Source organism: Equus przewalskii, chromosome 6, assembly GCF_037783145.1.
Source record: "Equus przewalskii isolate Varuska chromosome 6, EquPr2, whole genome shotgun sequence".
NCBI classification, from domain to species: Eukaryota; Metazoa; Chordata; class Mammalia; order Perissodactyla; family Equidae; genus Equus; species Equus przewalskii.
In genome coordinates, this window is record NC_091836.1 from 70,472,193 (window position 1) to 70,496,168 (window position 23,976).

Below are 23,976 nucleotides of genomic sequence, written 5' to 3' on the forward strand. Positions count from 1 at the left end.
AGAGGGGGCGCCCTTGTCTTGTTCCTGTTTTCAGAGGGATGGCTTTCAGTTTTTCCCTGTTGATTATGATGTTGGGTGAGGGTTTGTCATGTATGGCCTTTATTAGGTTGAAGTACCTTCCTTCTATACCTATTTTATTGAGAATTTTTATCATGAATGGATGTTGAATCTTCTCAAATGCTTTCTCTGCATCTGTTGAGATGATCATGTGGTTTTTATTCCTCAGTTTGTTAATGTGGTGTATCACATTGATTGATTTGTGGATGTTGAACCATCCCTGTGTCCATGGTATAAATCCCATTTGATCATGGTGTATGATCCTTTTTAATGTAATGCTGTATTTTGTGTGCCAGTACTTTGTTGAGGATTTTTGCATCTGTGTTCATAACTAATATTGGCCCGTAATTTTCCTTCTTTGTGTTGTCTCAGTCTGGTTTGGGATCAGGGTGTTGTTGGCCTCATAAAATGTGTTAGGAAGTGTTCTGTCTTCTTTAGTTTTTTTGGAACAGTTTGAGAAGAATAGATATTAAATGTTCTTTGACTGTTTGGTAGAATTCTGCAGGGAAGCCATCTGGTCCTGGACTTTTATTTTGGGGGAGGTTTTTGATTACAGTTTCAATCTCTTTACTTGTGTTGGGTCTATTTAGATTCTCTATTTCTTTGTTTTTTTCTTTTTTAAGATTTTATTTTTCCTTTTTTTCCCCAAAGCCCCCCGGTACATAGTTGTATATTTTAGTTGTGCATCCTTCTAGTTGTGGCATGTGGGATGCTGCCTCAGCATGGCTTGATGAGCGGTGCCATGTCCGTGCCCAGGATTCCAACTGGCCAAACACTGGGCCACCGCAGCAGAGCACGTGAACTTAACCACTTGGCCACAGTGCTGGCCTCTAGATTCTCTATTTCTTCTTGGTTAGTTTTGGGAGGTTGTTTGAGTCTGAGAATTTATCCATTTCTTCTAGTTTGTCCATTTTGTTGGCATATAGCTTTTCGTATTATTCTCTTAAAATCCTTTGTATTTCTGTGGTATCCATTCTAATTTCTCCTCTTTCATTTCTAATTTTATTTATTTGAGCCTTCTCTCTTTTTTTCTTAGTGAGTCTGGCTAAGGGTTTGTCTATTTTGTTTATCTTCTCAAAGAACCAGCTCTTAGTTTCATAGATCCTTTCTACTGTTTTTTTGTTGTTTCAGTTTCATTTATTTCTGCTCCAATTTTTATTATTTTCCTTCTTTTCTTGACTTTGGGCTTTGTTTTCTTTTTCTGTTTCTGTTAGCTATAGTTTAAAATTGCTTATTTGAGATTTTTCTTGTTTGTTAAGGTGGGCCTGTATTGCTATGAATTCTCTCTTAGGACCCCTTTTGCTGCATCCTGTATGAGTTGGTGTGGTGTCTTTTCCTTTTCATTTGTCTCCAGATATTTTTTTATTTCTCCTTTAATTTTTTCAATGATCCATTGGTTTTTCAGTAGTATGTTGTTTAGTCTCCACATGTTTGTCTCTTTCCCAGCTTTTTTCTTGTAGTTGATTTCTAGTTTCATAGCATTATGGTCAGAAAAGATGCTTGATATGATTTCAATCTTCTTAAATTTATTGAGGCTTGCCTTATTTCCCAACATATGGTCTATCTTTGAGAATGTGCCATGTGCACTTGAGAAGAGTGTGTATTCTGCTGTTTTGTGGTGGAGTGTTCTATATATATCTGTTATATTTGGTCTAGTTTTTTGTTTAATTCCACTATTTCCTTGTTGGCTTTCTGTCTGGATGGTCTGTCCATTGATGCAAATGGAGTGTTAAGGTCCCCTACTATTATTGTGTTGCTGTTAATATCTCCTTTTAGGTCTGTTAATAGTTGCTTTCTGTACTTTGGTGCTCCTGTGTTAGATGCATATCTATTTATAAGTGTTATGTCCTCTTGGTGGAGTGTCCCTTTTATCATTGTATACTGCCCCTCTTTGTCTCTCATTGCCTTTTTTATCTTGAAGTCTACTTGTCTGATGTAAGTATGGCAATACTTGCCTTCTTTTCTTTGCCATTAGCTTGGAGTATCATTGTCTTCCATCCCTTCACTCTGAACCTGTGTTTGTCTTTAGAGCTGAGATGTGTTTCCTGGAGGCAGCATATTGTTGGGTCTTGTTTTTCAATCCATCCCACCACTCTGTGTCTTTTGATTGGAGAATTCAACCCATTTACATTTAGAGTGATTATTGATATATGAGGGCCTGATGCTGCCATTTTATCACTTGTTTTCTTGTTGTTGTGTATTTCCCTTGTTTCTTGTCCTGTGTATTTCAGACTGCCAATTCAGTTTGGTGGCTCTCTGTGATGGTTTTCTCATTTTTCTCTTTATTTACCACTTGTGTCTCTGTTCTGATTTTTTGTTTATTGGTTATCATGAGGTTTGTATAAAAGACCTCATAGATGAGATAGTCTGTTTTCTGATAGCCTCTTATTTCCTTAGTCTAAGCACGTTCCATGCCTTTCCTCTTCCCCATCTAACTTATTGTTGTCACAGCTTATTCTGTTTTGTGTTGTCAGTTTGTGGTTAAAATGAAGTAATTATAGTTATTCTTGGTGTTTTCCTTCCCTTTATCTTTAATGTTATAATTACACACTTGCTAACCTGTTCTGATAGAGAGCTGCAATCTTCTGATTTTGTCTGCCTATTTGTCTCCTTGCTTAAGGCTTTGTAAACCCTTTCCTTTTTTTTCACGTATGAGGGCCTTCCTGATCCTTTCTTGTAAGGGGAGTCTTGTGGCGATGAACTCCCTCAGCTTTTGTTTATCTGGGAAAGATTTTTATTTCTCCATCATATCTGAAGGATATTTTCACTGGATAGAGTATCCTTGGCTGAAGATTTTTGTCTTTTAGAATTTTGAATATATCATTCCACTCTCTCTCAGCCTGTAAGGTTTCTGCTGAGAAATCTGCTGAAAGCCTAATAGGGGTTCCTTTGTAGGTTGTTTTCTCTGCCTTGCTGCCCTTAATATTTTTTCTTTGTCATTGACTTTTGCCTGTTTCACTCATATTATGTCTTGGAGAAAGTCTTTTTACATTGACGTAATTAGAGGTTCTATTAGCTTTTTTTACTTGTAATTCCAGCTCCTTCCCCAGGTTTGGGAAGTTCTCTGCTAGTATTTCTTTGAACAACCTCTCTGCTCCTTTCTCCCCGACTTCTCCCTCTGGAACACCTATAATTCTTATGTTGCATTTCCTAATTGAGTCAGATATTTCTCGGAGAATTTCTTCATTTGTTTTTAGTCTTGTTCTCTCTCCTCGTCCACCTGAGGCATTTCTATATTTCTGTCTTCTTAATTGCTAATTTTGTCCTCTATAATATCAGCTCTGTTATTTAAGGACTCAAGGTTTTTCTTTACCTCTTTCATTGTGTTTTTTGTCTCCAACATTTCTGATTGGTTTTTCTTTACAGTTTCTTTTTCTTTATAGTTTCAATCTCTTTTGTGAAGAATGCCCTGTGTTCATTAATTTCGTTCCTGATTTCATTGAACTGTCTTTCTGAGTTTTCTTGTAACTCATTTAGTTTTTTTATGATAGCCATTTTGAATTCTCCATCATTTAGATTGTAAATTTCTGTGCCTTCAGGATTGATTTCTGGATGTTTGTCTTTTTTATTCTGGTCTGGAGTATTAATATACCTCTTCATACTATTTGATGGGGTGGATTTGTGCCTTCTCATAGTCGTAGAATCTGGTTGCATATTCCACCTGCCACTCCTGGGGTGGGCAAGAACTGTGTATTCTGAGCCCACCACAATCCCTGGCAGCTGTGCCTGTCCAAGCTTGCGCCACTACTTGGGACCACAGTGGAACTGTGGGCTCTCCCACTGGATGGGAAAACGATCATGTTGGGGCTCAGGTCTGCCGCCACCTGTTCCCATGGGTCACGCCAAGGTGCACTCCCACCCTTGGGGCCACAGCAGACTATGGGCACTCGAGCAGGAGAGCAGTCACATGCGTGCAGAGTGCTCACCTATCTCCACCACTTCCCCAGGAGTAGTCTCTCCACCTTCAGATGTATAGCTGCACAGGTCTCTCAGGGGTCCTCTTGTACTGTGTGAGTATCCTCCTTTGATCAATGAACGTCCATTTAGTTGTAGTTTGAAGAGGGAGAGATAAAGGGAACAGCTCACTCCGCCATGTTGCTGACATCCCATCTGAACTCAATATTTTTACCTTTGATGAGCTTCAACAGATCCAGGCAGCCTTGAGGGACCAGGACCTGGAACATACTCTGCTGGCTTGAGTGGGGCAGAGCCTGTCTGGAGAGTCTTTGGGGTGTGCTGGGAAGAGACTTCCAGCAGGGAATAGCCACAAACTAGCAAGTACTTCTGTGACCTGAAGCTTACATTATAGTGGTGGAAGAGAATCTCCCATAAACAAAGAAATATATAGTATATCAGGTTAATAACCACTGTGGGAAAAAAAGCAGGATAAGGAACATAGTAATGAAAGTTGAGAGTACTATTTTAGAGAGAATGTAAAAGTGACCTTTGAACTGAGTACCAGGAAGAAGGAACAGAAAGATCATAGGCACTTAGGTGAGAAAGTGCTCGACACATTTGAATAACAGCAAGGAGGCCGTTGTGGCTGGAGTAGATTACCATGGGGGCAAAGAGTAGGAGAGAAGGTTAGAAAGGTAGCTGAAACCTAGGTGGGTCGTTAAAAGGATTTCACTGTGATTCTCATGGAGAGCTACTGTGGGCCTTAAAGAGAGTGTCCTTATCTGATTTAATGTTCTAACAGGATTGCTCTGGCTGCTGTGGGAAATAGACTGCTCGAGATCAAAGGTAGCTGCAGGGAGACCAGTTATGAAGCTATTGTAATAATCTAGGTGAGAAATAATGAGGACTTGGACTAGGATCGAAAGAGTGTAGGCAGTGAGATATGGTCAGATTCTGAACATTTGCTGAAGGTGGAACCGAAAGAATTTGCTGATGGATTAGATGTGAATAGGAGAGAAAGAATAGAGTCAAGGATGATGCTAAGGTTTTGGGCCTGAGGAGCTGGAAGAATAAGTTGTTATTTACTGGTGTGGAGAAAACTGTGGAGAAACAAGTTTTGAAGAGAGTGGGAGGATAGAAAGTAAAAATTTATTTTTGAATATCCCAAATTTGAAACAATAGCTAACTTTTTGAAATTTTAACTATTTGCCTAGCTCCTAGGACTTTGAGGTCTTCATTAATTTAATATTTACAGCAACCTATTAGATAAGTAATATTATTAGTACCATTTTACAGATGGCAGAACTAAAGCACAAAGAGGTTAAGTGGCCCAAGATCACACAAATAATTACTGGTGTTGCTGGGATTCAAACCTAAAATTAGATCTAGCTCCAGAGACCATGCTCTTAACCCCTCTACTGTATAGCCTTGATGTCTAGTAGACTTCCAAGTGGAGGTGTTGAGTAGGTGGTTGGATACTATATGAGCCAAGAGTTCAGGAAAGAAGTCCGGTCTAGCAATATGAAACTCAGGCATAATTAATGGACAGATGAAACTAGAAAGGTAAGTTAAGGCCACCCTCTTTAAAGGGAGACTTGGTCACAGGAAGACAAGATGATGAGATCAAGCCCCCAAAAGACAACCTGTTTTCTCAGGTGTGGTTAACCTATTGGTCCTGCTTTTTAGACCCAGGGAGGGTGCAAGCAAAGCCACTTATGGATGCTTCCAAAATGTTACCCTCTGTGCTTCTGCCTGGAATGTCTTTCCTCCCCTTTTTTGTCCACATCTAGGGACATCTAGTGCCCAGTGTAATCTCTGGCAGACACTAGGTGCCAAATGAATGTTGGTTGACGAAGGCCCTTTCTCTGTCCACTCTCTGTCCTTATCATGACACTTTTCAGGCTGCATTCTAACTGTCCACTTATCCATCTTTCTTCCTCATTAGTTAGTGACCCTCTCAAGGCCAAGGACCCTGTTGGATCTGTTTATTTTGTTTTTAAACCTCTCATGGCTTCAGAATACAGCTGCCCTGGTAATCTCTTCACTGAGTACCTATTCTCTGCCTTATCTGTGCTAGGGAGTAGAAATGCCAACATCATCATCAACAAAGGCATCAAGATGAATAATATCAGTTGGGGACAAGAAAACAAAATAAAACAAAATGAGGAGAGTTGTAGGGAGAAAGCCCAACTTACCTGTGTTGCCATTTTTGGACAGGGAAAGTTGATGGTAGGGAAGGGATATCTCTACTGGCCACACAGACTATTCATCACCACCCTGTATTTGATAAGCTCAGATGCTTGCTGTTCAGGCTGAGGGGAGGGGAGAGGTGGTGTGTTGACAGGGCAGGGAGTGGGAAGGAGGAACTGACCAAGAGCTATTGTGTATAGGCGAATGAGACATAGCTGTGCCTTCAAGGAGCTTACAGTTTGGGGAGAGGGGGACAGGACAGGAAATGCAAATAAGCCGTTGAAGTACAGTATAAGTTCTGTAATTGGGGATGCATGTGTCTTCAAATTTGTTCTGTTCTAAAGGGTAGAAGCTACAGATAAAGTGCAGTGAGGTATGAGAAGTTACTTTCAGGTAGTCAGTCTCATAGTGTAGTGGGAGTCCCTGGAAAGGAAGGAGTTCATGGTCAGTAGAGATGTAAGGGCTGGGGTAAATGATCCCATGAACGTGTTGTAGAAGCGGCTCTAGCCGCAAATGTGAAGGTGGACCAAATGACCTTTAAGGTGCTTTCTATTAATTTTTTTTTTTTTTTGAGGAAGATTAGCCCTGAGCTAACTGCTGCCAATTCTCCTCTTTTTGCTGAGGAAGACTGGCCCTGAGCTCACATCTGTGCCCATCTTCCTCTACTTTATATGTGGGACGCCTACCACAGCATGGCTTGCCAAGCAGTGCCCTGTCTCCACTCGGGATCTGAACCGGTGAACCCTGGGCCGCCGAAGTGGAACGTATGCACTTAACTGCTGTGCCACCGGGCCAGCCCCTAAGGTGCTTTCTAACCTCAGCAATCTGTGACCCTGTGTCCCTTCGTTTTTCTCACCCTGAGGATGTCATCTACAAAAATGAAGAGAGTTGGACCAAATAAAGCTCCTCCTAATGCTGCCATTCTATGATACCTGCCAAATTCAAGTGAATGAAAAATAATGCTACTTGGAAACATGGAAGGAAGATCCTGTAATTAGCCCTAAAGTAACAGGCATCTGAAATGACATAACAAGGGTGTGATTACCTTTGGCTGCACGGTCTCTCATGTGAACCTGAATACAGATTTCAGCCATGAAACTGGATTACTTTGCCTCCCAGATTAAACCCCCGAGTTTCTTCTCAAGAAGTGGCAGACCTCCATATTGCTAATTAAGTGACAAGTTGGCTATCTCAGTTGTGTAATCAGAAGATGATTGGGGAGTAAAGTGAGATGAATTTTCTTTGGAGTTGGAAAGGATTTAGGGAAAGGCATATTAACAAAGATATATTATTAAAGCTCAATATTTACAAATCCCAAAGAAGCTTTTAGGGATTTAGGGATTTAATCTTTGACTTTTAAAATCAGCTTTCCATTGTCAGTCAGAACACCAGTGAGCATTAAAAAACTGCAGGGAGCAATGAGACAGGCACTTACACACTGCTAGTGCACGTACAGATTGATAATCTTTTTAGAAAGCAGTGTGGCAAAGTAAATGAAAACTCTTAGCATATCACTTCTAATCACCTCTGCTCCTATTGCCCTGATCTGAGCCCCATCATCTATTACCAGGAGTTTGCAGTAGCCTCTACCCTATCCTTCCCCTCTTAGAGTCTTTTCAACACAGCAGAGAGACCCTATTCAAAACATAAGTCATATGTTATTCTTCTGCTCAAAACCCCGGATGACCTCTCATTTCACTCAGAGTAAAAGTGGAAGTCCTTTCAGTAGCCTATAAGGCCCTACATAACCTGACCAACCTTTTATCTGTCTGACTTCCTCTACTACTACTGTCTCCTTCATTTGTTCCACTTCAGCCACACTGTTCTCTTCGCTTTTCCTTGGACATGCCCCATGTGTTCCCAACTGGGGCCTTTGCACTGACTGTTTCCTTCATCTGAAATGCTCTTCTTTCAGCCATCTGCTTGGTTAACTCTATTTCCTTCAAGTCTTCGTGAAAATCTTACCTTCTTAATGTGGCTTATACTGGTAATTCTATTTAATATTGCAGTGCCCTCCCCTCAACACTCTGGCACTTCTTATGCCCTTTACTCTGCCCTTTTTCTCTTTTCCATAGTACTCAAGACTGTGTTTGTTTGTATTTACTATTTATCCACTCCCTTCTCCCACCTTCTTAAAACATAAGCTCCATAGGGGCAGGGATCACAGTGTATGGCACAGAGTAGATATTCAAATATTTGTTGAATGGAAGAACTTTGAAAAGAGCACTATCTTTTGACCTAGAAATTTCACTTCTAGAACTCGTTCCTAAAAAAATAATCAGAGATGCAACAAAAGATTTATCTAGGTTGTTTTCCTATCTTTACTTATAATAATGAAAATTTGCAAACAACTTAAACATCTAAAAATAGAGTAATGGTTAAATGATTTGATATATATACATAATGGAATATTATAAAGATACTAAAAATAATGTTTTTGAAGAATATGTAATTACATGAGAAAATGCTTATAATATTAAAGTGAAAAAGTAGAATATAAAACTATGTATACCCCTACCTCACACCATATACAAAAATGGATCAATAATCTCAATATAAGAGCCCAAACCTCTTAGAAGAAAATGTAAGGATACATCTTTATGGCCTTGGATTTGGCAATAGATTCTTATATATGACACCAAAAGCATGAGCAACAAAAGAAAAAATAAATTAGACTTTATCAAAATTAAAAATTTTTGTGCATCAAAGGCGTTATCAAGAAAGAGAATGGGAGAAAATATTTGCAAATCATATATCTGATAAGGATTTAATATCCAGAATATGTTAAAATGACTATTCAAACCAATTTTTAAAATGGACAAATGTTTCAAATAGACGTTTCTCCAAAGAGATATACAAATGGCCAATAAGCACATGAAAAGATGCTCAACATCATTAATCATTAGGGAAATGCAAATTAAAACCACAATGAGATACTACTTCACACATAGTAGGATGGATATAATCAAAAAAGCAGAAAATAAGTGTTGGTGAGGATATGGAAAAATTGGAACCCTCATGCATTGCTGGTAAGAATGTAAAATGGTGTAGCTACTGTGAAAAACAGTTTGGTGGTTCCTCATAAAGCTAAATATATAATTACCATATGACCCAGCAATTCCACTCCTAAGTATATACCCAAAAGAACTGAAAACGTGGACTCAAACAGATACTTTTATGCCAGTGTTCATAGCAGCGTTATTCACAATGTGCAAAAGGTGGAAACAACCCAAGTGTTCATCCACAGATGAATGGGCGAACAGAATGTGCAGTGGAATATTATTCAGCCATAAAAATGAATGGCATTCTGATGTTAAAACACGGATGATCTTTGAAAACATGCTAAGTGAAAGAATCCTGACAAAAGGATAAATGGTGTATGATTCCACTTATATAAAATATCTAGAATAAGCAATTCATAGAGACAGAAAGTACAATAGAGGTTAACAGGGGCTACAAGAAGAGGGAATGGGGTGTTATTGCTTAATGGGTACAGAGTTTCTGTCTGGGGTGATGAAAAAATTTTAGAAACAGATAGTGAGGATGGTTACACAACATAGTGCATATAGTTAATGCCACTGAATTGTACACTTAAAATGGTTAAAAATCAAAAATTTTAGGGGCTGGCCCTGTTGCCGAGTGGTTAAGTTCGCGCGCTCCGCTGCAGGCGGCCCAGTGTTTCGTTGGTTCGAATCCTGGGCGCGGACATGGCACTGCTCATCAAACCACGCTGAGGCAGCGTCCCACATGCCACAACTAGAAGGACCCACAACGAAGAATATACAACTATGAACCGGGGGGCTTTGGGGAGAAAAAGGAAAAAATAAAATCTTTAAAAAAAAAAATCAGAAATTTTATGTTGTATATGTTTTGTAACAAAAAATATCCCCAAAAAAACCCTATGATTATACACTGTGGTGGGTTGGATCTGGCTTGTGTGGGCTCTCTAGAGCCAAGTGCGAGTGTCTCCTTCCAGCTGCTCATTCAGTGATGTTGGTAGCTTGATGGGCCATGATGGGAGGATCTTCACCGTGGAACTTGACAAATGCTACAGATAAGGCTCCACCTCAATTCCCTTGAGCCACTTGTTAAATATTTACCAGCACACCACTGAATATATGTGTATAAAAATGCATTCCAAAAAACTTGCTGGAAGGATAGATGCCAAACTGTTACTGCCTCTGGGGAGGAGAGTAGTATGGCAGGAATGTGAAAGTAAATTTACACTTTTTACTATATACGCTTCTGTAGTGTTTCAGTTTTTTTACAGTGAGCATATAGACATATATTTCTTGTACTGCTTTTAAAAACTGGACAGAAAAATCTGCGTGTGTTGGGATTGTGGTATTGGTGACTTTTCTTGAGAGGCTAAAAGTTGGTCACATAAATACTGTCTGAAATGGCCATGAGGAGGCTGAAGGCCAAGCCTGGGACTTGGAATCTGTTTCCTCAAAAATCTGCTTTTTATTCTTGCTGACTAAATGGGGCTTTTTTGTCTCTTCATAGGTTACCCCACAGCCTACCCGGCAGCAGCCCCTGCCTACAATCCCAGCCTGTACCCCACCAATAGCCCCAGTTATGCTCCAGGTAAGGAGAAAGTGGAGACAGCAGTGGTGAGTGGGGTGGGATGTTGGGCTCTATTTGGAAAAACAGACCCACCTGCTGACCTTTCCCTGTCCTTAATTGCTCTGGGCTCAGCCTTTCCAAGCCTGATTCTCCTGGGAGTTCCCTCTGGGAGCTGGGGCAGTTCAGCCTCCGAGTTGGGGTGGGAATAGAATCTCCTCCATTCTCTTTGGGACTTAAGGTTGGCCCATCTCTCCTCTGCTGGAATATCTGAGATACGCATCCTCCTCACAGGACCTTTTCTGCTCTCCCAAACAATGTCCAAATCCATTCTTTGCTCAGTTTCCCCTGAGGCTGCCATTGAGACACACACACACAAGCACACACACACACAGCAGACTTCCTGGGTGTGGATCTGGAAGAGAGTGAGAGACTTGCCACCAGAGGATGAAGAGCCAGTTTTCAAGCTGAGGCAAGGAACTTATTTTTCAAAAATAGTAAAGGCCCAACACTCCCTGGATAGAGGTTGAAATAGATTTTAAAATGTTGAAAAAGCTTGTTGTAGTTTGGGCTAGGAGCAGTACAGAGGTCTTACCGCTGATCTTACCCCCTATGCTCAGCAGTGCTTTAACACTCAAGAGGCGGGAGAAGGTGTATGGGCTCTGCAGTTAGAGTCTTGGGTTTGAATCCTGATTGCTCAACTCACTAGTTGGGAGGCCTTGGACAAGTTACCCCACCTCTCTGAGAAATGTGCTACCTACCTCAGGGTTTTAGATGATTTTATGTAAGTTCCTCGTCATTTACCCAACAAGTGATTGTTTGTTGAATGTCCTGTATACTGGAATATAAAACAAGAAAGGATGCCATTTTTGCCTGAAGTAGCTTACAGTCCTTTTGGGAGCTGGCATATAAACAAATTGATTGCTGTACAGCGTGATGAGTATTGTAAAAGGACTACGTGTAAGCGGAGAGGAAGCGGAGAAGGGAACAACAGTCTGCCTGAGGTTGGAAGTGTAGGGGAGGCTTCACTGAGGGCCTAGCAGCAGAGACTTGAGGGAGAAGCAGGAGGTGTTCTGGTAAGCACACAAAGGAAGAGTTAGGCATTCTAGGCAGAGTAGCGCCTGGGCAAAGGCATGGACATGAGGACATGACACTGTGAAGAAGCTGGAAGTAGTGAGAATGGTTAAGCATAGACTCTTGGTGGGCTATAAGTAAATCTGAACTACAGATGTGCAAGGGCCGGATTTGGAAAGGCCTTGAATATCATGATAATACCCTCATTTTGTTGTTTAGTAATTATTATTCTAGAGTTAGAAAGCTTGAGAAAACCTTAGAGATACTCCACTTCAACTCCTTCTCTTGACAAGGGAGATCCAGAGAGAAGCAGTGTTTTGTCCAAGTTACCCAATGAATCAGCAGTAGCCTAGGGACTAGAACACTTGGCAGATCTCCTGGCTCTTGGTCTCATGCTTCCCTGTGCCAATCCAGTACTCATTCCTACTGTCATTCCCTTTCTTCTGGGAGGTCTAAATGAGAAAAGATCATGGGCTATGTCGGAAGACCTAGATATGAGTTCTGACTCTGTCACTTCCTAGATTAGCAACCTTAAAGTCACCTGGCCTCTCTGAACCTCAGTCGCCTCTCTCTAAAGTAGGAATCCTATCATAATTGTATTACACACACACACATATACTTCATGAGCCCCCTCTTTTTTTTGGCAGACAAGAACTATTTTTTGCAGATAAGTGATGTTAATCCTTAAAGTGCTTACATAGGTGTGTCATTCCACAGATGTTTATTTTGGCCCTGCTATGCCCGAGGCACTCTGGAAGACATTGTAGGTGATTCAAACTTGAGGAAGCTGTAGTCATTGCCCACGAATTGTTTATGAGGGGATCAGTGACACACAGGCTAAAGAATCTATAATGGTATCTCAGCATTGGTATTTTATTCTATCTTCACTTTTAATCAATAAAATATATATTTCAAAAAAAGCTGTAAGAGGACACAGAAATTCTCTCTGATAAAAGACTTAATCGAATTTGATAAGTTCTATCTTAAAAACTGTGGTGATTTTGATTATCACGTATCTCAAGATACAGAAATGATTTAAATCTAAATGCTATACGATCTGTGAATTGGCTTGGTAAACTATCCAGTCTAAAACAAGATGAGGTGAGTATTGTAGAAGATCAGATGAGATCAGGAGTGAAGAAGATGCGTTGTCTTTATAGTTGGGAGGCCGTCAGTGACCTCTGCGGAAGCAGTCAGTGAGGCTGGGAGTGAAGTAGATTTAGCAGATAGGGCCTACTCTTACAAAAGGCTTGGCTACAAGGGAAAGGAGAACAAGAAGGCGTTGACTAGAAGGGAAGGTGGGCTTAGAGGAGGGATTTTTTTCAGATATGAGTATGATTAAATAAGTACTGATGGGAAGGAGCAAGTGGGAAGGACCAGTCAGAGATGCAGGAGAAGGGGTACCAGGTGGATCCAGGCCTCCAAGGAGGCTGTGATGAGGTGGGAAATCCAAAGGTCAGTTCTCTTCTTAGTTTGGGGGAGCGGGTGGAGTGGGGTGCCTCACACAGGAGAGCAGCTCTTCTTCTCAAACTAAAGGAAAGGTGTCAGGTGGTGGTGCTTAGAATAAATTGCCCAGCAGAAAGTGGAGAGTTCCTGTCTAATAATCTTGAGTTGCTGAAACAGGTGAGCAGGGACAGAGGAGGGTTCTTAAGGAGAGAGGTCAAGGTGTGGAAGCCTCACTGGGAGGAGTGGGAGAGGAAACTACCAACAGGTAACACAGCTGCGTACATAGGAGGCCCAGCTGAGGGTGGAGGCTGTGAATTTGTAAAGGCTCTAATCCCCAGCTCTGGCATGTTTTCTCATGATGTTTAGAACTGCTGATAGATTGTGGAATTGTTTTAGGATTAGTTTGGCAAGAAAGTGGGAGGACGGAATAAATAGCTAATATTTGTTGAATGGTTCCTATGTGCCAAGCACTATTTTAAGCTTTTTATGGGCATTAACTTATTTTATATCACAACAAACCTTTGAGGTCAGTACTATTGTTATTTCAGTTTTCCAAGTGGGAAAACTGAAACTTAGAGAAGTTAGGGAACTAGCCCATAGATCCAAACCCAGGCATCCTGCCACCACACCTGCGTGCACTCTTAACCACTACATTATAGTTGCAGTTGAACAGAGAGAAATTGAGGTGTTAGACTGAAGCAACCAGAGTAGAGAGGGAAGGGGGAGCAGACAGGGGGACTCTGAGACTGGGAAAAAAAAATATGAAGAGATTGGAAAGCTCCTGGAATGCATAAAGTACCAATTAAGTTTTAATTTTAAAACAAAATATCACCCCTCATCTAACTTGAGTTTTCTCAGTTTTATGTTTTGAAAAGTCGACATATTTTTAAGCCCTGACTAAACCAACCCAGACCATTTTCTCAGAAACTCACACAATCCACTGGAGAAGGTAGTGTTAGCACGTTGTGTCAGAAAGCCCCAAACTGGGAGTTGGAAGAGAGGGGTTTTAGCGCTAACTCTCCTGCTCATTTTGAATAGGGCACATCCCCTTCCCTTTGGAGTTACACACATGCACAGCTGGTCTGTTTCGTACGTTGGGAGGCTGGCCTCTGCATTCACCAGTTCTCCTGATTGCACTGGGGGAGCTGGGTCAAGGACAGAGAGGACAGTGTAGGTTACTCTCAGCTTCCTGCCAGCGCCAGCCATTTGCGATGCCAAGCGATGCCTGTGGATAGAAGCCTGCACAGGAGCTAGACTCTCAGGTTTACGTTTCTCTCAGCTTCCTCAAGGAGACCAAGAAGTTGCTTCAGAGGAAGCTATTTTTAGCAGCTCTGAGTACCCTGAGATGCCATCTGTCCAGGCTGCAGGGAAGCATTTCACTCTTTCATTGGTTCTGAAAGCAATGTGGGTACTTGGAACTTTTTTCCAAGCTTTAATGACTTCAGAGATCTTATTTAAGAACAATTTGGCCCCACAGGAGGCAGGAGCCAACTGAGACTCGTTTTCAGAATCTGGAGACCAAAGGATCTGTCATATTAATGGTAATCTAACTTGAAAATGAAGGAAAGGATAAACAGGATAACTAATATAGATGAAAATGAAGGAAAGGATAAACAGGATAACTAATATAGATAAAAATGAAATACCTCCTCACAAGAAATCTTTTTATAAATCATTTTCCTCTGTTGTCTCACTTGATTTAATATTAGCTTTGTAAAGTACCAATGTATTATTCCCATTTTGCATATGACAAAGCTAGAGAAGGGCAGGGGAAAGGAATTTGTGTTTTCTGAGCATCTGCCGTGTTCCAGACACTGTGCAAGGGATGTCACAAACGTTAATTTTTACCTTATCCTTGTGGGTTAGAGCTTCTTGCCTCCGATTTTGCTCAGAGAGGTTAAAGAACTTGTCCAAAGTTGCATGGCTAAAAAGCAGTGGAGCTGGGATTCAAACCCAGTCTGTCTGACCCCATAGCCTGTACTCCTTCTACCCATCTCCCAGCCTTAGGGAATGAAGTACCCTTGCATTGGTCCTAGCTCTCTGGGCTTTACAGAGAGCTCTTTAGAGGCCAAACAGGATGATTTTCTCCCTGAACCTTCACTTCCTCTAGCACATGAAGTCTCTATCTTATGTGATGTCCCTCTGCAGTACTTGGAAGAATTGGAACTTATTCTTAGCATGGACATGCAAAGAGCAGGAGCTTGGGCCAGCTGCCTAGGAGATACCATGGCATCAAGGGAGGTGCCCCTTCTCAATGAATGGGCTTTCCTGGATGGCAAGTCTGTCACCCCCCTCCAGGGTAGAGGCACTTGGCACCCCCTGCATTCACTGTTTCTTGTGTAGCCCGGGGAAAACTGCTATCTTGAGACAAAGTCTGTTTTTGTAACTGCAATGTATACTGCTTTGCAAAAGTTCTTAGTGGTAATTTCAACTAACATTTCTATCCAACAGAGTTTCAGTTCCTGCATTCAGCTTATGGTAGGAGAGCTATTTTTCCTCATCTGTATTATGGCCTATGAATGTGTTATCTCGTAACAATGGTAGATTCCCTCCCCTTTCCTCCCCAAATCCCATCCCCTAGGCTTGGGCTCCCCCAGGTGGCTCAGCAGCAGTTCCTAAAGCATGCAGGAACATGTCTGATGGTGCAAAATCATGGGTTGGAGACACACATGAACCGTCCCCTAGGGTAGCAGTGAAGGATCGTGGCACTCAAAGGCATCTCTCCCCTTCCTCACCTCCGGGGTCCCATCTGACCTAGGTCAGAAGCTGTCACCCTAACCTGGCTGCTGAATTCAAACAAATAAGTGAACAAAAATTCCTGGGCCTCTGTGTGCCTCCTCTGTTGGCTCTGTGGCAGCCCCTAGGGAGGAGTACCTGGATTATGCCTATAAGAACCAAAAAACCAGTCTGCCCCAGGACCAGATTTTCCATCTCCATCAGCAGTTTGACATGTTTGAAGACCTGGTTGACGTTAGATACGATCTGTTCCCTTAGCTCCGATGTTGAGCTCTGGCTCATTTTCATGGCATTTTCCTGGATGGTGAGAGGTGAGGGCCAAGTGTGCTAACGAGCGAAAGACCAGAACTGGGTTCTCTGGGCAGTGTGGACTCCAGGCCCAAGGCACCACGGGAACTTTTGGGCACCTGTGAGGGTCCCAGCAGTGTAACTTGATTAGGTCTTTTTTGTCATAGACAGGAAGGGACCATAGGAGGGACTTGCCACTTTCGCCACCCTCACCTGGGCTGCTCAGGATAATGTTTTCATAAAATGTCTGCACACTTTCTCAACTTTCAACCTTACGTTATTTGGATGTTGAATATTAAATTTGCGTGTGGCGCATCTTTCAGGAGATGAGCTGTGAAAATTTCTCCTTGCTGCTGCTGTGGGCTGTGTGATCTTGGGCAATTTACTAATGTCTCCAGGCTGTAGATGAAGTGTTTTATTCCAGATGATCTCTGAGGTCCCTTTAAATGCTAACAGCATGTCCTCTTATAATTTTACTATTTCAGTTTTGCTAGTCACAAACCTGTTTCTCTTGCCATTTATGGAGAGTCATTTTATGTTTGCCTTAGGATATATGAACTTGGACAGAAGACTCCATAAAAAGTAAGAGAAACTCTCATGCTTCCTCACCCCTCCAGTTATAGCATCTGAAATAGAAATACTAAAGAATACATAATGGAGCTCTTCTCTTGACAGAGTGTCCTGTGCCAGGCCCTAAGCTGACCCTTTGAAGATACAAAGACCAGTAAGACAGGGTCCCTGTTCTCAAGGAGCTCACAGTTTAGTGGGGGAGACAGACAAGTCAGCAAGTACAGGGGCTTCTAAGAATCACAGGGCCTGGGATAGTGAACCATATGGGATACATGACGGGGGTGGGGAAAAGAAAAGACTTCATAGTAGACGCGCGTCCTCAGCTCATGACTGATGGATTGATAATGTTTACCAGGTGGCATTTGGGGAAAGACATGCCAGGAAGAGTGAGCAGTGTGAGCAAAAATACAGAGATGTGATGCTCCTCGGCATATTCTGGGAATACTAAACAGTTTGTGTGGCGGTAGTGTAGGGTTAGAGGGTGAGGACAATGAAAGAGTATAGAGAGATCATAGGACTAGGTCATGAGGGGCCTTGAATGCCACACAGGGAGTTCAGGCTTAAGCCTATAGGCTGTGGAGAACCTTAGAATGTTTTTAAGAAGGTTGTGTGATTAGGTTTAGGTCTTAGAAATATCACTCTGATTGCAACTTGGAGATTATAATTGGCGGGTTTAAACACAAGCAGAACAGTGAAGAAGCAGTTGGAATAGATCAGGTGAGAGATGATGAGAATTTAAATTAGAGCTGTCCACGGCCGTGGGGATGGAAGATGGACAGATACCAGAATTAGAAGCTATGAGACTGGATGACACTTTTTTTTTTTTTTAATTTTACTTTTCCTTTTTCTCCCCAAAGCCCCCCGGTACATAGTTGTGTATTTTTAGTTGTGGGTCCTTCTAGTTGTGGCATGTGGGACGCCGCCTCAGTGTGGCCTGATGAGCGGTGCCACGTCCGTGCCCAGGATCCAAACCAGCGAAACCCTGGGCCAAACCACTCAGCCATGGGGCCGGCCCTGGATGACACTTTATTTTTGATCCTCACGTCAACACTATGAAGTGATCAGGGAGTGATTATTTTTTTTCTTTTAAGATTTTATTTTTTTCCTTTTTCTCCCCAAAACTTCCCAGTACATAGTTGTATATTCTTCGTTGTGGGTCCTTCTAGTTGTGGCATGTGGGACACTGCCTCAGCGTGATTTGATGAGCAGTGCCATGTCCGTGCCCAGGATTCGAACCAACGAAACACTGGGCCGCCTGCAGCGGAGAGCGTGAACTTAACCACTTGGCCACAGGGCCAGCCCCGATCAGGGAGTGATTATTATTGCCATTTTATCAGACAGCAAAACAGAAGCTTAGGAAGGTTTAGCAACTTGCCCAAGGTCCCACAGCTCATAAGTGGCACAGCCCAGGCTAGAACTCAGATTTCCTGACTTACTACATTGTTCAGGATGATGGTCCCTTGCTGCCTCTCCTCCTTGTAAGTGTGCTTAACAGATTGTTCAAGTGTCAGAGGGCGTGAGGGCCCCGTAGCCAGGGAAGTGAACAACCCAGCACCTGGATGTGGGCAGCATGCTGTGACTGGGCCATGGCCCTTCACTGCCAAGGGTTCTCTCTCTCTCTCCTTTTTAAATTGAAGAGTAACACATATACTGTAGTACATAAGTGCACTAGTTTCAAATGTACAGCTCAGTAATATTTGATATATGTATACACTTGTATTTAACTACCACCCAGTTCAAAATGTAGAACGTTTCTAGGAGTTGCTACCTTTCATGGCAGGCATATCTGTCAGAGCAGCCTGCTCTAAAAGCATCAGTTGGATTATCTTTATCCCACAACTGAGCTCTCAATCACTACCACCAACAGCATGGGTGACTTTAGAATTTTTCATGGAGGAGGAAGATCATATGGAACAGCTACTTAATGAGGAAGTCAAGTTGACAGCTAATATTTGTTGTTTTTTGGTTTGGGTTTTCATATTTACCCAGTTATTTAAATTACTAAGTATTCATATATACAGAGAAATATAGAAAATACTAATACTTGTTTTCTTTATAATAAAACCAAAAGAAAATACCCACTTCTTCAGGAACATGTATAGTTTAGTTCACTTGATCTAGGGAAAGACATAATCAAAGGCACAGTCGCACTTGCTTCTTTCCTGGTTAATCTGGAACCTTATTTTACTGTGTGCAATGCTGTCTTGTTCACTCTCTGGTTGGCGTGTGGCTGTGTTGCATCCCCAGCTAGACCATGAGTACCTTGTGTGCGGTGACCATGACCCACGTGTGTTCCTGTCCACCGTGGCGCTCCCCTCAGTGCTGAGCGCACTGTAGGCCTCAGTCACTCTTTGGTTAATTTTGATTTACTTACTTAAATTGTCACACAGTCCTTCAGGCTAATGTCAGACTTTTGGCCTATGATGAGAATTGTGGTAAAGTGTGCACCACTTGGGGAAACAACTGGACCGGAACAAGACCTCCAAATTCTCTGCAGCCAAATTCAGGCCTCCTGCTTCCTGGTGGAGTCCCTATGGGGTCTTGAGGGCATGGGCTTGCTCTATGTGACTTCTCAGAGCTACTTGTTTCACTTTTTAGGGAGTTGTTTTGGGTGGCCAGGGCTTTCCAGCCACATGGAGTGGCAGGTTCTAAATTTGGAGACCTCTTGATAAGATTTTTCAGTGCTAATTGGATTGTTTATTAATCCCCACCCTTACCCCTACCTCCCCAGGAAAAGAAACCCAAGATAATTGTTTAAAACAGATTGCCCTCCTCCTGCATTGTCTGCAGAGCCATGTCTGGATGTCCAGCAAAGGCCCTGGACTCTGCATGGAATTCTGCTGGGTCTGCATTTCTTCTGCCAGAATTCTCCTTTTAGTGTCACTTTCCTGCCCATGATTTCCTTCTCATTTCTCAGCTTCTGCTGTATGTATTGCGGGCCATTAATGCAAGCACAGGGTCAGTCCAGAACAACTACACTTCTAGCCGTGGTTCAGCAAAAACAGCAGAGTCCTTGACCTTCTTCTCTGGCCCCTGTACTTCCATGACTGAAGGAACCAGAGGTATTACCTATTAGCCTGACAGCCAGAGGGGGCTATGGGATCTCTCTGGAGGTGGACTATCCTTGTCCTGGTGGAATTAGAGTGTATAGGCATACTTTCTTCTCCTACCACCCTGTCTTACCTTAGCCCCTTGTTAAAATGTTTCACGTATATCTGGCTATTGCCAATGCAACCCACCTCCTACTTATATACTTTAAAACACCCCATATCCATGACTCCCAAGACCTTATTTGAGTGAAAAAGGTACTGTTAAAGTAATTCTTTTTACCATAAAAGTAGAAATTTGGGTCAAGAACGTTTCTCCTCTAGTGTTTGGAAGTATATCAAGGGAAATAGCTAAAAAGTTAGGCATTTTCCCCCTTTGAAACTCTATTTCCTCTCTCCTTCCCCGCAGGATACCATGAAGGTAAGTTTTTTGAGTCACTCCCCACTTCTAGAACATATGAAGCATCATCCTTCAAATTTCTCAAGCTGAGCTGTGGGTCAGCCTGGGAAGTCTCTACAGATTTCCTTCAAACTGAGCATCATCTCATTTCACACCTACCCCAAGTTTGACATTTACTTTCTTAATGGCCCAAAGATCATCTCTAATTCGTGAGGAGATATCTCATGATGGGGCACCAGTAGCACCTCAGCAGAAGGTATAAAGGGTGTGCAAGAGGTATGTCTATCTGGTCCCAGCTGGGTGTACAGGAGAAGGAGTTAGCAGGGAGTACCCCACTGTGCTTTCTGCGCTGCCAAAACTCAGTCCCTTTAGAAGAGATGGCAGTCCAGCAAGGTTCATGTCATGTGGTAATTATTTTTGGGTCTCTCTTTGCAAGTAACTTATTAAATACACCTCCAGATGAGATTTCAGGCATAAAAAAAGAGTACTCAGTTGATCTGGCCCAATAAATAGTCAAAGGCTCCAAGTTGCTACACATTAATGAGAAAGTGACTAAGGAACATCCCAGAGCCTTAGGCCAGAATGTTAGGCAGTAGAAGGCAGTATTTATAGGCATCTTTGTGGTTTCATTAGTGGGTAGAAAATCCTGACTCTCCTAATTATTATAAGCTCAGATTTCCTCAGTTTCAAATCATTTGGAACCTCACTTTGGCACTCCCCTCAACCACTCACCCATCTCAGAAAAGCTGGACCATCCTGTGTGTCTGAACAGGGCCCCTTGGGTTATATGTTTCCGTCCAGCACAAGACCCTTGCTTTGTGTCTGTGATTGGTGGTGCCCACTTCTTATTTCTGCCTAATGCCATTCTTGTGTCTTCCCTTAAGCAACTCTGCTGATGAAACAGGCCTGGCCACAGAACTCGTCTTCCTGTGGCACTGAAGGCACCTTCCACCTCCCAGTGGACACCGGGACCGAGAACCGAACTTACCAAGCATCCTCTGCGGCTTTCAGTAAATACAGCCTGTCTCCTCCTTTCCTTGTTCCCCTTGGTTGGGACTTATTTGTCTCTTAGGAAGAAAGGAAAGGGAACTTGTAAAACTGACATTTACAAGACACTATTTTAAGAGGTTCTCCTACCCATGCAAAAAATTGGCCCTCCTCATTCCGGAAAGGTCATCCTCTTTGATCATATACCCAGCTTTGGGGAGACACAAAGCAGTGAGGGAAGGAGAAGGAAGTACTCACCTGGCCAAAAAGTTTGATGAGGGAATGGTTGTTACTGCATTCAAGGGAAAGGACAGAGGACACATTTGAAGGCCTGTGGACCTTTGGACAGAGAGACCTCCTCCAGCTAGCACAGTATTTCTCAGCCTTGGCACTATGGACATCTGGACCAGATAATTTTTTGTTGTGGGGAGCTGTCCTGTGCATTGTAGGATGCTTAGCAGCATCCCTCGCCTCTACCCACTGGATGCCAGTAGCAAACTCTCATTATGACAGTCAAAAATGTCTCTAAACATTGCTAAATATCCCCTGGCAGGGGGACAAAATTGCCCCTAGTGTGAGAAACACTGCCCTAGTGGAAGCTACACTATGGGAGCAAGGTATGTACATGGAGTCCTCAGGGAGGAGAGAAACCATCTGCCCAGTCAGATTGGTGACATTCATCTTGAGGTTCATCTTGAGTGGGGCGACTAATGGTTTCACCTTCACATCTGATTTTTAACACAAAATGGCTCCACTGGGTAAAATGAGGACCAGTGTTTTGAAATTAGAATGGCATTTTGACTCTGTATAAGGAAAAACCTTGTACTTTATTGGAGCTGTCCAAAAGAGAATGTCTGGCTTTGAATGTGATGTGCGCCTGTCTCTTAAGTTGTACCAGCAGGGGCTGGACAAGCCCTTAGAGGGATGTTGCAGACTAGGCCCAGTGGTGTGTGGTTCAGCAAATTATTAATCTATTAAGTAAGTAGATTAGAAGAATACATTGTTTTTTCTTTTCTTTTAAATACCCAATGTTATTTTCTCCTTAGTTATCTTTGCCCCTAGATGTTAACATCAATTTATGTTTATACAACATAACTCTCACCTTTTTGAGAATATGTTTTCATAATTACCTTCTCATTTAATCTACACTATAGTCCTATGATTTGGGTGAATTTTTATTCCAGTTTGAAAGCTGGGGCTCAAAAGGTAATGCACCCACTATCATCCAACTAGTAAGCAGCACAGCTAGAAAAAGATACCACCAGGTTAAGTTTCTGTTACTGACTTTTTTCATGAGATTTCTTCTTTAAGAGAGGGATGGCAGCAGTAGGGAGTTTTTCCAGATACCTGTGAATTAGATATGTAAATGGACTTATACATGCATATTCTCTCTTTTAGCTACACATATGGATGTAGATGCTTATAGACACAGCCACTGTAACGTAGCAGAAAGAGACCTGGAGTGGAAAACCGAAAGTGTTGAATTCTAGACTTGGTTCTATGTAACCTTGGATAATTTATGTCCATGCTTTGGACCTTGGTTTTTCCAACTGTAAAATGAGGGGGCTGGACTAGGTCATCTTTAAGGTTCTCTCTAGCTATTAGACTCCTGATTCTCTTACCTTGGTGCTGTGTACTCAGTGTCCTCCACCCTGGCAGGGACCTCTTCTCTAGCTGCCTTGACTAGTAGTTTGCCAACTAGCCTTTGCTCACACATCTCCAGGTGTGGGGCACTCATTCCCTCCAGAGGCAACCCTTTCCACAGTGAGAAAGTTTGAATATTAGAAGGCCTTACCTTCTACTCTGTGGAAATCTCCTTGAAGTCCTGTTGAAATGTCCAGTAGCTACATCCCACTGTCCTCTCACAGGCTATTACAGTCCCTGGAAAGGACCAGAATGTACCCCGTCTCTTTTAAGCAAGTAATGTATGAACCTGTGCAATTTTTACATAGATGTGAGGTCGACTGACCCTCCTACGTACACCAGGGTGCTTCCAGACACACAGATTTTGGCACTTCTAATACCACAGAAATTCAGGGCACTTTAACAAATTCAGTTCAATTTCACCAACACTTGCTAAGCCTGTTTGTCATTAGGTCTCCCTCCTACTTACTCAGCACTTTCTTGTTCGGCTACCAACAAGGAGACTTGGGGGTTAAGGCAAGAATCAGACATAGAGCTTTGTCGAGACATATAAATCTGATGGTCAATAAACCAATTAGTCTAAAAGGCATCCTTTATGTGAGGATCAATGGCTTTGAAGGTGGTAGGGGCTCTACAACTGAAAAAGATTTATGACGGTGCAGAAGGATTGAAGAGAAGGCTGAAAAGATTTTATCTTGCTAATGTACACACTCTCTTTATTATCCTGTTTGATGGAGCCTAAAATTATGGTTAGGAACCTGAGAGAAAGAACAGCGCATCGTAAACAAAGCTTCTTTCATAAGGCAGAGCTGGGACTTCTGTGATCGGATTCCTTTTTTCTCTCATGATATTGCCTTTAGTGAAATGGGAACACAAAGGCCACTATACCAAATGCCCAAGATTGCACTGCAGAGACCCATAACTCACAAAGGAGCTCTAACCAGGGCATAGTAAGCCCTGAGCTCTGGGCCCAGCTCTGCACTGATTTGCTGTGTAATTTGGGAAAGTTGCTGCCCCTTTGGGCTCCAGGTTCTTCATCTGAAATGGAGAAGGTTCAGTGCAAGTCTCTAAGGTCCT

General features: G+C 42.4%; 1 protein-coding gene across 20 annotated transcripts in view; it reads left to right on the forward strand.

Annotated features, from left to right (window-relative positions):
- Nucleotides 1-23,976, forward strand: part of FAM168A (family with sequence similarity 168 member A) — a 185,379-nt gene that overhangs the window by 146,716 nt on the left and 14,687 nt on the right. For 8 of the 20 annotated variants that reach the window (XM_070625912.1, XM_070625911.1, XM_070625919.1 and 5 more), the window contains 3 exons: nt 10,651-10,731; nt 15,679-15,705; nt 21,153-21,278. In XM_070625912.1, the coding sequence (XP_070482013.1) occupies nt 10,651-10,731; nt 15,679-15,705; nt 21,153-21,278 (234 nt within the window). The remainder of the gene's footprint in view (nt 1-10,650; nt 10,732-15,678; nt 15,706-21,152; nt 21,279-23,976) is intronic. The other 12 variants (XM_070625917.1, XM_070625915.1, XM_070625916.1 and 9 more) reach the window with 3 other exon arrangements.